This window comes from Chironomus tepperi, unplaced genomic scaffold (assembly GCF_022539635.2).
Source record: "Chironomus tepperi strain 1889 unplaced genomic scaffold, CSIRO-AGI_Ctep_v1 contig_323, whole genome shotgun sequence".
NCBI lineage: Eukaryota > Metazoa > Arthropoda > Insecta > Diptera > Chironomidae > Chironomus > Chironomus tepperi.
In genome coordinates this window covers 125888-139892 of record NW_027226445.1, presented here as the reverse complement: position 1 = coordinate 139892, position 14005 = coordinate 125888, and the positions used below count along the sequence as shown (strand labels likewise).

General features: G+C 29.9%; 3 protein-coding genes and 1 non-coding gene across 7 annotated transcripts in view; 1 reads left to right on the top strand and 3 right to left on the bottom strand.

The window, feature by feature from the left end:
- LOC139093113 (uncharacterized) overlaps positions 1–1278 on the bottom strand; it is a 34309-nt gene extending 33031 nt beyond the window's left edge. For all 4 annotated transcript variants that reach the window (XM_070643721.1, XM_070643725.1, XM_070643724.1 and 1 more), the window contains exon 1: positions 860–1278. The gene's annotated coding sequence lies outside the window, so the exon portion shown is untranslated. The remainder of the gene's footprint in view (positions 1–859) is intronic.
- Positions 1279–3675: 2397 nt separating this feature from the next.
- On the bottom strand, positions 3676–4720 carry LOC139093050 (collagenase-like). Its single transcript, XM_070643651.1, has 2 exons — positions 3974–4720; positions 3676–3909 (listed from the first exon to the last, which is right to left on the bottom strand). The coding sequence occupies exons 1-2, from the start codon at positions 4680–4682 to the stop codon at positions 3758–3760; spliced, it is 861 nt and encodes a 286-aa protein (XP_070499752.1). The 5' UTR covers positions 4683–4720; the 3' UTR covers positions 3676–3757.
- A 5094-nt stretch (positions 4721–9814) lies between these two features.
- On the top strand, positions 9815–9897 carry TRNAS-CGA (transfer RNA serine (anticodon CGA)). Its single transcript has one exon. It is a non-coding gene; the product is annotated as a tRNA-Ser (tRNA).
- Positions 9898–12249: 2352 nt separating this feature from the next.
- On the bottom strand, positions 12250–13976 carry eIF3e (eukaryotic translation initiation factor 3 subunit e). Its single transcript, XM_070643654.1, has 4 exons — positions 13834–13976; positions 13466–13735; positions 12721–13403; positions 12250–12657 (listed from the first exon to the last, which is right to left on the bottom strand). The coding sequence occupies exons 1-4, from the start codon at positions 13921–13923 to the stop codon at positions 12396–12398; spliced, it is 1305 nt and encodes a 434-aa protein (XP_070499755.1). The 5' UTR covers positions 13924–13976; the 3' UTR covers positions 12250–12395.
- Between the last annotated feature and the right edge of the window lie 29 nt (positions 13977–14005).

Here is a 14005-nt window from a genome sequence, read left to right as displayed (position 1 = left end):
GGATTCACAGCACTAAACCACTTTACCTAATCATGATTGAAAACTGTTGAACGCATATATTGTTTTCGTTCTACATAATATGTGCTTTTGAAATTAATTTTTATTTCTAAATTAGTTTTTGATTCCTTCCTTTCTGATTAGATTAACGTTTTTATAGCATCACATAAACTATATGAAGTGCTCAACATTTTTATTTCCCAAATTTCAGAGCAAATGAAAATATATTTCATTAATAGAAAGAGTCATTCTACTTGTTCTGCTCAAATTGTCTGGTTTTTGTGAACTAACAATTATTATCAGTTAAATTGTATTACTAATGCATTGTCAGGTGTAAATTCAGAGCTCGAAATCGATGTATGGAAAAGGTGGTCTGGCTCTATATGAGGAAGAAGATTTTGTGGCCGCAGTTGGACAGTATCATATGATTTGCTTAGGTAATAGGTAAGGAATGTCATATGAATTATTGCAATTTTGATTGAATAACATTTGTTTTCTTATCAAAGAACACAATCAGGTTTTTTATGTGCCATTGTAAAATAGAACCGTGTCTCATTAACAATAGCATTATCAATTTTAATTACGGCAAACAATTGTCTTTTTTTTCTATATAATTACATTTGATTTACTTTTAATATTACGAAGGTACGATATGACAATGAAAGAGTAGTAGGAGTCGTTGCTTTGAAATATATATTAACATACAAAATTTACTTTCTTGAGAGTGTCCTTTTAATTGTCGTTGTTCGGAGTTGTGGAAAGGTCGTTTGAGACAATAGCAAACGAAATAATAGAGAAACTAATTTTTGTGACAGAAAGCAGTAGAATAAGACGATGAAAATATTAAGTCAATTGAGCTCACCTTTTATTCTTTTGAATAATTTATTGGACCCAATGAATAATTTATACAGTTACTTTTTTACGCGTGTCCATGAATTTCACTTTTACCCGATACAAAATAATAGAATAAAATTGTTTTATGTATGATAATTATCATTTGCTATTCCATCACTCAAATTAATTTATTTTCTAGTTAAAATTATTTTTCACATGATTGCAATTTTTAATGACACAAAAAATCCGACACTAGATAAGCTATATTTGTTCACAGCAAAAGAGTTAAAGAAAAAATACATTTTTTTATTTCACTTCACTTTTAGTGTCTTTTCAACTCTAGACCTCACCGACCGATATCGAAAACTCTTCTGTGCATTTTTTCATAAAAACAGTAAAAGTTATATATACATTGTTATATATGTTTGAAATAATAATAAAAGGCAAAAAAATACACAGCACTAACTAGCGAGCGTATATAACTTTTAATTCAACGACGATGAAAACGTGAATGATTCACGACTAAAATTCTTTCTCTCACATTTCTTTCCTTTACTTTCCGGCACGAGTTCGAATATTCGAAATATAGAGAGTAAGCAGTAGTAAGCTGAGAAGGAAAGTGAAAAAGAGAGAAATGAAAAGCACGAAGATGCTTTTAAGCTGCCTTTCAGTTTCTTGTTCCTTTACAGAAATGATGATTACCACGTTTTTTTATATGCTGATAAATGAAGCAACAAAAGTTTACAATATATTACGAGTCAAGATTTATGCTCAAATGGTAAATGAGAAAACTGCATCGGCAACATAACACTGTTTCTCTGTCAAATTATCTCTCACTTTCTCTCGTTTACTTCCACTTCCTTTCTCTTGATTTATTCATTTATTTTTAGATTTTATCCATTATTTCTTGTGTAGAAAGGAGTTGTTAATTTAATTAAACAAAAATACTGTTTGATATATTATCACGACATTATGTCATGCGTAGCTTGTAAATTTTGTGATGTGTTAAAACAGAAGTGCACAAAATATGATCCTTGAAAAAATTATTTAAAAAATTTAGTATCCGCGAGACAATTTTGGTTGAAAATTATATCGGGAGACAAATTTATTTTGAAAACCACCGTGGTAAAAACAGTGAGTAATCTCTGGAGTGCATTAAAAATTCCACATTTACTTCACACGTATGAAAACTTTCTGAAAAGCTTAATTTTAATAATTTGAGCAAAATGCTGTCTAAAGTTTTAAATACTTTGTCTTGTGATTTTCGCAAAATTCATTTTCAGCAAATTCTAGTAATAATTCTCTATTCAACATGCATACTCCAAAGTGCATGATCAAATCTTTAATCCTTTTAAATTTATGGAACCTCATATATGAGAGCATTTTTGTAACCCGCATAAAATTACTATTCATTCTCAATGTTTCTGTAATATATAATCTTTAACACTTCCTTAAAAAATTTGCATGGCTTTATGGAAGATAAATTTTTATCTTAATATGATATATATGCTACCTAACTGAAGAACAAAAATGTTTTATATTTTATTGCAGGAAATGTGAAATTTCAACTGTACGCGGTTGTGAATTTCAAAATTTAAATTTATGTTTACATTTTATGGCACTATTAACCTGAATGTTTGCAATTTAAGGTTGAAAAACTAATTTTTTAGTAATTTCATACTAAATTAAATCGAAATTGAACCGAAAAAGTCATATATCTTTTGGTTACTGCAATCTTACTCCCTTATAACTCCAATTTTATTTGAACAATCTTGCTCTTATGCTTGTTTTACTACACATCCATTCACAATAAGTCAACAGCATTACATATATCTTATAGTATTTACAAAGTGTTTCAGTTGAAGAAAATAATGGAACTTTATTTTCCATTTCTTTCTGTTTCTGTCTCCTTTATCTTCTTATTTAACCATTTTTTATGTTCTCGGGTTGTAAACGAAGTGAAAATTTCATAAGTGCACATTACGATGGAAACCATTTAAAGTATCATGGAATATACAAACAACCTTTTGACTAGGGATGCTCAGCAAAATGATAACGTTTTTCTTAAACTCTATTTTATTACTTTTATTGCCGAATGCTTCTTTCAAATTGAATTGATAAGAACTTTTTTTATGCATTTATTTCTTTAGAAGATTAAGATATTTATTTCAAATGAATAAAGTATTGTGGAATCTACCGTTTATACATTTTATATCTAATTTAAAAGTATTTAGGAACTCCTTGCAAATTATAAATTATATAAAGGATATTTATTGTTTGACAATAGAAAACAAACTAAATAAGCATTCCAAAGAAGGGGTTTACAACTATTAAAGGGAAATCAACTGATTGAAATTGCATACTTTATTTTGACGCTTCAATTTTAATGTTTTCGAAGTCTTTAAGAAACAGCTGATTAAATATTTTATGTTCATGTAATAATTCTAAAATAATCTTCAGCAACGATGATCTTTTAAAAGAAGTAATGATGACTGTGTACGAAAAGATTTTCTCATTTTTATAGCACTTTATTGTTCAGTTTAAGGTGCTGAGAAGAAGAGCAGTAATAATGCATTAAGCACAGATCCCTGTAGTATGTGAAAATTTGATAAAAGTTTTACTGTATCCTTCCACTTGTGCTCTACATGAACATGAATTGAAAGTCATTATGTTCTTGTAAATATTTACTGTAAATTGTGTCATTCATTTGTATAATAGAAAACCTTTTAAGCTTTTACTGAATTTATCGATAAGAGATATTTTCAATTTACAATAACATTCTTATCCATTCTTATCAAACCAGGATTATTGTTTGTGTTTTTCGAGTAGATTAAAAGAAAGAAATTTGCATGTTACAAAATATTGAAAGTTAAATTTTATTTCCATTAAGTCTTGTCCATTGAACATTTACATTTACTGAAATGATTTATGAATCTCTAATTTCAATTCCCGAATATTCACTGATCCAGTCAAGGAATGTTGAGAGTCTTGCAGCTGAATGGAAACTGAAGCCATCTACAGTGCGACGTCCTGCATGAACTCCAATCTGTGTCATATGCTCACCTTCTCTGACAATAACTGTCAAACAAAATAAAGTGAAATTAGAAATAATTTTAAACTCTTGGAAAAGAGCAGTTCTTACCTGGTCCACCTGAATCGCCCGGTTGAGTCATTGAACTTGTGCCATTGTCAACATAACAAATTTCATATTCTGTGAAACGAGTGCTGCAGACGTTTATGGAAAGTACTAAAAAGTGTGCGTATTGAAGATGAACTGTGCTTACTCCAGTATTATCTCGTCCCCATCCGATCGTAGTTACTGGCCAACCAACGAATTCATAATTAGTTTGTACACGGGAAGGAATTCGAATAAAGTCTATTAAGGATGTGCGGACTATTGGTTGTGCAAATCGAAACATTGCAAGGTCTTTAACTAAAGTTGCAGGTTGTTCAAGGAACCAAAATTCTGCAGAATTAACAATTGTTCCAGGGACATTTCTATTGACAGTTCCAATCAAGAATGCGACATTTGTAATCCAATCTGGATTTGGTGTTACACAGTGACTTGCAGTTAAAGCAAATTGTTCATGAATTAATGATCCTGAACAAAGTGTACCAGATGACACTTCTGTCTCTGGATTTCTTCGGGTTATTGAAAGTCTAGCAACGAATGGAAATTGACCAGGTGTTGCATCACTTCCATTAATAATTCTTGCATCTCCATAAAATTCATAAACTGTATCACTTGATGGACCTTCCAAATTATAGTGATGAACTTCAAACTCCTTGTAATATCCAACGATTTCGGCAGATGCCGTCGCAACAAATAGCAATAAAATTATTCCTTTCATTGTGTATTTTTTGAAGTTTAAACAAAGACTAAATTGAATGAAAAATGCCTTGCATATTTTCGCTATATTTAATCTTTAGGTATTTTTTATCGTACACATTTTTGTTGATAAGATACTAGCCTAATATCAGTTAATACTTTTAATTAAAAATACTCATTAATATCAGAATTTCTGGACTTTAAATGCTTATTTTTAATTCAATTAATCAACAATGATATGAAAAGTTTTCCTGGTCTAAACTAGCTCTGTTTCACTTTTAATACCTGTATATGCACGCATATGGACAAGAAAACAAAAAGGTTTGTTCGATAAGATATAAATAATATTAAGAAAATCTGATGATCTCAAAATGTTTTGAAGGAAGTACTCAAGTATATCAAAAGAATTTTTGTTAATTGAATATCCAAAAATATTGACAAGTAAGCTCTTAACAAGCTGTTTATTATCCCAATCATCTAAATTTAGAGACACGAAAGAATTTCTATTCAGTCAGGTATACAGGAGAATCTGAAGGATACCATTCATAAACGTACTTCCATTCATTTCCTTGTGTATGAAATCAATGTAATGATTTTTTTGCTTTCGTAGGCAGAAACTCATCTTGATCTTCAGTATTTAAGTGCCATCAATATGCAGAATACTTGAAAGTCATAACACGTATTCTTTTCTCATCATCACAGTCTATCGTTCTGTACATAATACATGCATTGATACAAGTACACTTAGTCTTCATGATAACTTTTTACATGGCATATTTCAGATTCATAATTTTTTCTTCACACTTTAATAAAAGTCATTGTCATGCAACATTTATGTTTATGTCAGCAGAAATATTATGTACATCAAAATCAGCAGCACACAAACAAATATCTATAAAATTTTAAATTTTCAATATCTTTTTTGCGAGAAGAACTTTCATCACTTTTGCCTAACAGCTACTTCAGAGTGTTTTCAACATCATGATGATGCTAAGCATTTAAATTCATTAATCTTTGTTAAAACAGTAAGTTTCTGAAAACATTATAATTTAACTTGTGCATGAATGTAGAATAAAGGTTTTTATACTTGTTTTACACCAGCAAAAGTTGTAATCAGTCATGCTCATTTTTTATGACAAATTTAAATAGTTAGGTATTTATTGTCGATTTTTTATTATTACTTCTGGACATTTGCGATCTTTTTAAATCATTTTGATTTGTTTAGGTAATTTTAGCAAACTTTGAGATTCTATAAGCCTTGCCCTGAAGAATAAGACAAAATCAACTGTCATAATGCCGTCAGCGAAGCTTACAGTAACGTAACGGTGTCCTAGCAAACATGATGTGCTGTTCGGCAAACCAGGGTATTAGAATCGAATATCTTTTTTTGCTTCATGGTGCAAAAATACACTCAATTTTGTAATCTCTTTTAAGCCTCTCAGAGTGTATTTTATAAGATTCCTACTGCTATATGAATTCAGAATATGTAAATTCAATGATTTTCAACATGCTCTTTTATCAGTACACGAAAAGTCGTTAGAGGTTTCACAATTGAACTTATAAAGATGAATTACATAACAAAGTGCTTCTTGAGGCTGTTAGTTAAAACCAAGTAAGCACTTTTAATTATTATATAGAGTAAAAATAGAAAAAAGGCACTCGATGAGCTCAGAGATAAATTAGATTTATATTTATCTATCTTTACTTCCCATTAATTATGTCACGTTTCTTTCCTTTTAATTTGCAATGCAACTAGACAGGCCGGATGAAAACTTTTGTCATCAGTAAAGGATGAAACAGAAAAATGAAAATTTTCGCTATTGTATAAACGTGTATGAACTAAAAGCTAAAAGGAAATGTGAAGAAACTTTTAATTAATTATGAAAGTAAGAAGAATAGGAAGTTCTACTTAAGATTAATAAGAATTGAGCGCAATAATTTCCTAAGAGAATAGCATGATACATTTACTTATAAGTACAAATAAATCTAATAAGCATCATAAAGTAATTATTACCGTATCTTGCAATAACCCAGAAAATTTATTTTATTAGCTATCTGTAGCTTTTCTAGCTTGCAACTGAATAGTTTGGAATTATTTTTCTTAATGACCTAATTATTGGCTTCGTTAACGTCAGATTCCTTTTAAGGAAGATTTGCTTTTAAATGTTGATTCTACTTTTCAAAAAATTGCTGATTTCAATTTTTTATTGGAGTATATCCACTCTAGTTCATGTTGTGAATATGATCCCATCCTCAAGTTCAAGCAAACTTCAAGTATTCTAAAGTTTAAGAACAATTAGCATAAAAAGTCATAAAAAAATCTCAAAAATATTTCCATGGTGACAGAATGAGATTATTAAGTCATACACAGAGCATATTATGATCAAAGCTATGCAAAAGATGTAATAAAATGTTAAGAAAAATGATAATCTTCTCCATTTCTTAGTTCTTTGATATACAAAATGCTCTTTAAGCAGCGGGAGTTATGCTTAACGACAGAGTAATTTTGCAATACTTGGCAATGTTATGTCTAAAATAGAAATAAAAACATGATGATTATTTTTTTTAAAAATAATAATCCTTGCTATTGTTAATTAGTATATTGTCGAGACTTTCATAATTATGTGTAGGAAGTGATGGAAGAGAAATATCATTAATTTAATTATTGACTTATGTGACATTTTAATGAAGAACTTTTTATTCGTTTCCATTAAATGCTTTGACATTTTAATTTTTCTTATGTATATCATCTAATTATAATTGAAAGTGGGTAGACTATAACAATGAACAGAACTTGAAAACATGGCAACACGATGTATTATTTTTTCCTTTTTACCCCAATTGGCGATGGAATTTGAATCTGCAAGTCCTTTGCGTGCAGCATTGAATCAACTAAAGCATCTAGTCTTTTAATTCGAGGATCAATTGGAGGTGGTAATGTTGGAAATGTTGGTGGCGCAGTATTTGCTGTTGTCAATGGAATGGAATTTTGAATAAAAGGAAAGTTGTAGGGTAGACCATTTCCATTGACATGAGGACCACCAAATCCAAAACTATGAACCTAAAATAGACAATTTTCGAACTAAACATTTAATCATCAATAAAGGAAATAACTTACCATAAACATTTTTGCAAACGAGGAAGTAATGATGAAAAATGCCAGCAGATTCATTGTCAATATCAATTCTGAATTTCAATAGTAAACCAAGAAAATAACAATAAATCTCGGTTGAAGCTTAAATAATACTAACGTGTGATAATAACATGCTTCTGCACTTTATGGATTTTCCCTATAATTTAAATTGATTTTTTTTCTCCCGTGTCAAAAATAAAAATACTTTTTTATTACATTTACGATGTTCAAGGAAATTTATTCCGTTCTATATCACACAGTGGTCAGTGTTGAATATATTAGAGGTAAAGTACCTTGTTATCTTGGTATCAACGAATGCAACACAAAAATAATAATTCGATCTAGTTGATATGAAAAACTATGTGAGGTCATTTCAACAACGATAAAACATAACAAGCAAGTATTGAGACATTTCTGTTATAATTCAAGTGCACTGCACCACAGCAAAAAAAGTACTGAACTGACAGAATATGAATATCACAAAACATGTATGGTTTTTATTTTCTCTATTTTTCTTGTTGAAAATATGTCAACTGCCGTTTAATATTTAAATTATATTTGTTACTACAATTGGTTGATTTTCCCCTTTGTAGTTGTTGACCCCTTCATAAATATTTTAGTCTGCTCCTTTACTTCAAAGAACAAACATCATCCTAATTTAAATTCGTAAGGAAGTTCTTTAATTATGTTTATTTTTAAATAAGCATTGTAGTAAGTATTTAATTACAGATGGTATAGCTTTTTAAAGCAATCTGAAGAATATTCTTACGTTAAGTTTCATTTCAAAACCTCAATGTTTTAATCCAGTTTAATAGTTGTAAACAAAGATTATGTTGATTTTGGAAGCAAATCATAAAATATATTCCTTTGTTACACATATTATGAACAAGAATAAACAGTAAACATGTTAAATAAGGAATAAAAATAGATAAAAGCTCTTAATCTCTTTAAAATGGGTATATTTTTTTTATTGCACAAAGTTATTTCTCAAAAGATCTGTACAAAAATAAGTCAGTATATTATCATTTTATTGGCGGGCTAGCATGCCTCTCGGAAGAAGTCCATCGTTTCTGCCTTCACCAACATTTGATGTTTGATTTAAATATGCTTCTCCTGCAGTTTTACGATCCGGAGCTCCTGTCGAATGGTATGGCTGAATTTGTGCTGCACGCTCTAATTTAATTAAATAAAACAAATTTGGGAGAGAAATTTGTCTTTATAGTCAGATTTAATTTTGACTTGAATATTGGTCCTGACACCTTTTTGACTTAGAAAAGTCAGACTAAACAGTATTTGTTTGTACAACATTTTACTTACTGACAATACTAAGAGGCCCATTTTCTCCTTCAATTGCTAGCGATAATCCAATCTATGAAAGATGCATGAAGAAATTTCTTTAATCAATTTTATTGATTTATTTTTTCCCCTTTCAATGTATCTAGAAATATAACAATAGAAGTAATCAAAGTAATATCTACCTTCCAAACAGCAGCAGATGTCAAAAATATAAAAATCAAATAATAAAATTTCATCTTCAATTTCACGAATTGTTAAAAATAATAATAAAATGTAGAGGTGAATACAACTGTTTGTTTAAATGTCTGAATTTAGAATGAGTTCCGTAGAATGTTAATGAAATTTTGTTTGAATATTATCAAATTATTCAGTCAAATCGAATTGACATACAAGAATGACAATGAAATTGTTGGCCATTAACACATTTTGCCAACAGAAAATTGTAACAAAACATAAATTACAGTTTATTCATTTAAATCATGAAGAAGAAAAAGCTGTTTGTTTTTTTTGCGTAATTGTATGATAATTTATTGTAAATAATTTTTATGTCAATATAATAATTTTAAGCTAAAGAAAAATTACACTGAAAATTTGAAAACGATGTTTTGCAAAAACATTAAACAACAAAACATGCAACATTGAATTTTGTTCATATTAAACTTTTTGCCAAACATTAAGTATCTGAGTTTGATATGTAAACCTTACATATTAGATGGTTTTGAAATGCTGCGATGTCCGAGTGGTTAAGGAGATTGACTCGAAATCAATTGGGCTCTGTCCCGCCTAGGTTCGAATCCTAGTCGCAGCGTCAAATCTTTTTTGATAATTTTTTTGCTTTATTTTATTTTCTTTACAATTTAATTAAAATTAATACATTAAGCATTTAAAGTCCATACAACAATCCATCTGGTTAAGACAACTTTTTAATCTCGTTCAAATGAGATTTCATTCAGTCATCGATTTCCTCGAATTGCTCGAGTTATCAATTGTTTACAAATAAAATTTCCAAATCATCCGACTCTCAATGTTATTAAGCAATTGTCTCTCAATTCTCAATCCATCCATTTGTCAGTTTATAATAAATTGAACTTGACTTGTACTTAATTAGTTTAATTTCGAATTCATTAAGATGAAGTTCTTGTGCCTTACTGTTCTTTTAGGTGTAGCTGTTTGTTGTTTGGCTGATAGCGATGCTGACTCAACATACAACAATTTATACTGCCAAACTGATTACGTGCTTAAAGAGAAATTGCTTGACGTAAAGAATACAGAAAATACTTTTGAAATATTGTTGAGTGGAGATCCAAAGAAGTTAAATTGTAACGCAATTTTGGATGCAGAAAAAGACAGAATATACAAGGATTTGCGAGAAAGACAAGAAGATAACACAACAATTGATTGCAACATAAAGAAATTAAAGGACCTGGAATTCCATAAGCTACGATTTAAGATTAATTCACTTCTTGGATTGAGCATTCCCACTTCTGAAAAGAATAACATAAGAAAGAAGATCAACAAGGAAATTGAGAATGCGATTAGCCAATCGGTAGATGTTTGCGATATTTAAAATATTATATGTGAATGTGGAATTAATGAATAAAAATTTGATTCTATTGAACATATTTGTGATTTTAGTTACACTGCTCATAGAAATATGATCTAGATAGCAGTATCCTTTAAGTGTAAGAACATACTTGAAAATGAAACAAGAATTCCTCTTGAGATTCTCAAATTGCTTATACATTCTCATTTTTAATACAATTTTGAATAGAATAGAAGTCATTTAACGAAATTAGTCTGTGATTTATGAATCACTTGCTTTGTTAACATCCGCTATCATTTGCAAATAAATTAGGGTTTGGTACTAAAAGTCGCTCTGTCTTTTAAATCTTTTCTCAAAATATTTTTGGTCCAATTTTATAAAATGCGTTTCAGTTTGTTCACCAGTGATCATGTCTACAAGTTTGCCTTATCAGTTTCAGGTACTTTTACTGTTTGCAAAAAAAATTGAGTTACTTATCAACTCATGCGACATACACTGACATTTCTTGACCCGCAGAATTTTTTGGAGTAATCTCATTTTTTTAACAAAACAGATGCAAATGTTCTCAATTTTCAGTAGATGTTCTTTAAGTGGCAAAGTGAAAAGACGATGAGGAAGAATATCAAGCATTTTTTGTTGCTTCTTTTTATTTCAATTGGTGTAAATTGTGACGAATCTACATTCGATAAGGAATGTCTCGCAGATTACTTAAAACGGAATGGAATACTAGAATCTTCATTTGTATCTGCGCCGTACAATAACACTACTGAGTATTGTGATCAGTTTATGATAAAACTTGTAAGCGATTTCAATAATGATGTTAATAGACGTATCTATAATGAGAATTTGATGGAGAATCAGGAGTGCATAATTGAGAATTTCGAGAAGCATGGAATTGTGAAATTTTATTTGAAAGCCTATGTGTATCAGATGTACGGGAAGATTCCAAATTTCAAGAGAAAGGCATCAGCAACAAAAAATAAATTCATTTCAATGCTTGACAAGTCATGTCACCCGGATATTTTCGGAAAGGAATTTGATTTAATTAGAGGATCTCCAACGACTCCAGATGAAAATATTGCGTGCATTCAAAAAGCTTACTTTGAGGCTAACATCCTTAATTTTAATGAATTCAGAATAGATTTATCTAAATTCAAAATGCCAAATTGCACGACAGAAGCTCAAGAATTTTCTATTCCGCCTCTCATCCAACGCGATTATTTTGGACTTTCAGCACAACGTGTAAAACGATGTTATAAAAATTATTTCTTGAAGAAGCAAGTGTCATTACGGATGGCAACATCAGTTGTATTTAAGAATGTTGACCTATCACCAGATCAAATTGCTATTATTCGTAATAAGTATCATGTATGGATGACTGAAAATCAGAATGCAATATTTACGTGTATTAATAAACATATTTAATCAATTCTGAAAAGTTTGTATGACTTTTAAATGTACATGAATGTTTCAGACATGACAATTGGGAAAATCCTTATAGATGCGATTGTGAACCATTTCAAAAATCATGAATAGCTATTAATAAAGATATATAAAATTGATTAATTCACCTCAGTAGTCTAAGGACTATGAAATACATAGTAAGCTCAAAAGAGATTATTTCTTGACCTTGCTCTCAACTGTTTGTTCTTTTATTTCAATATTATTAATCCACATAATGATTATTATTTACGAATTCATATAAAACTTACAGGAATTATCTTGCGTTTATACTTCAATTAAAGGTATTATTAATTATGATCCTAGTAATATTTCCAGTTGCTTTCTCCTTCTTGATTTTTCACACGCATTTTACGCTCAACTAATTCAGTAAGTGCTTCAGATCGCACTGACAATGAGTCAATTTTTTCGACAAACTGCTGATAAGGACTCAAAGGTTGTCCGCCCATAACAACATATCCCAACTTTGAATCAATCTTAGCATCAAGACGAGCATTTCGAATGAGATTGACAATCCAGCATTCTGCTTCTTCTGGTTCCATATTCAATTTGTCAGCAAGCATTCTAAAATATTAAAAATTCAATAAATATTTGACATTATTAATTTGTTATTTAATTTCAACTTACTGGCTTGTAATGCATTGATGAATTCGACAGAATGTTTCGAAAATCATGAGACGAGCATTTTCAATAAACTCATCCAAGCATCCAATAATGAAGAAATCATTGAGAATGACTGTTTGACACTCGTGCAATTTCATTCTTGCTCCTTCAAAATCAAAATTGACATATAAATGCTCCAGGAATTCTGTAATTGGATCCTTATATGTGTAAGATTCTTGCTGAATGACTTTAATTAAATCCTTCAATGCATTTCTTCTGCCTCGATTGATGACAACGGCAACAGCAAGGTAGCGAAGAATGTGTGGACACATTGTTTGAATAGCGTTCAAATATAAAGGTTTATACAAGAACATCTCAATGATCAAATCTCGTCCTTTTGGATGGTTGAAAAATACAAGAACACTCCAGTGAATGAGCCATGTGCGTTGTTGAAGAACTTGAATGTTTGTAAAATTATGATTATCGATAAATTCTCTTAGGCGATTCAAATCCTCAAGAGCTGTCTGCCAATTCAATGTCAAAATTTCTGATGCAAGCTTTCCCCAAAGAACATTCAAATAATTCTTGTCACTTGGCTGCATAATCATCAAGCAAATGTACAAATATGATGTCGTTTCTGTGTAGTTACCGCATTCATAGAGGTATTTAGCTAATTTATACACACTCTGGATGATATCGATTTTTATCTGTAATTTTGACACAAACATTATGTTTCAGTTCTTATTTTAATTTTTTTTTCTCTACTTACATTATATTCAGATTGCAATACATTGATCAGCGTTTTACTATCCTTCATAGTGTCTCTTGTTTTGATTTCTTCCATACATTTCATCAATGGTTCCACTTCAAGTTGTAATTCCTTCAATTTTGCTAAAACAGTCTGACGTTTTAATTGAAGTTCTTCCGGCATCTTTTCCGATAGATTTAAACGTTGTCTGATGTCCGTAGTGTAGTCAATCATGTTAGTCTTATTAACAGTTTCCAATATAAAATTGAGAAGTTCATTTTTATCATAAATCTGTGAATTAAAGAAAGTGATAAAAAATTTAAGGTTATTGTTTAGAAAATATAAATTTTTCACTGAATTTTCAATTATTTCACTATTTTGTTACTTACATCCTTACTCAATAAGAATTCTAATAGTGGAAAAGTCAAATGACGATCCAAAAACTGCAGATTTCGCGTAGTTAAATCAAATTTTGCCATTTTTCTTAATTTTTCAATGATGATGTTTTGAGAGCGTAAGCAAAACTCGTGCGTTAAATTCAAACGAAGACTGAAGACTTTT

Bases quoted from the DNA above. Each gene is read 5' to 3' on its own strand.
- LOC139093050 (XM_070643651.1), bottom strand. From the start codon at position 4,682: ATGAAAGGAATAATTTTATTGCTATTTGTTGCGACGGCATCTGCCGAA. The intron at 3,910-3,973 runs GTAAGAACTGCT...TTTGTTTGACAG, and splicing joins GGGCGATTCAGGTGGACCAG to TTATTGTCAGAGAAGGTGAG.
- eIF3e (XM_070643654.1), bottom strand. From the start codon at position 13,923: ATGGCAAAATTTGATTTAACTACGCGAAATCTGCAGTTTTTGGATCGT. The intron at 13,404-13,465 runs GTAAGTAGAGAA...TCAAAATTACAG, and splicing joins TATTGCAATCTGAATATAAT to ATAAAAATCGATATCATCCA. The intron at 12,658-12,720 runs GTAAGTTGAAAT...TTAATATTTTAG, and splicing joins CATCAATGCATTACAAGCCA to AATGCTTGCTGACAAATTGA.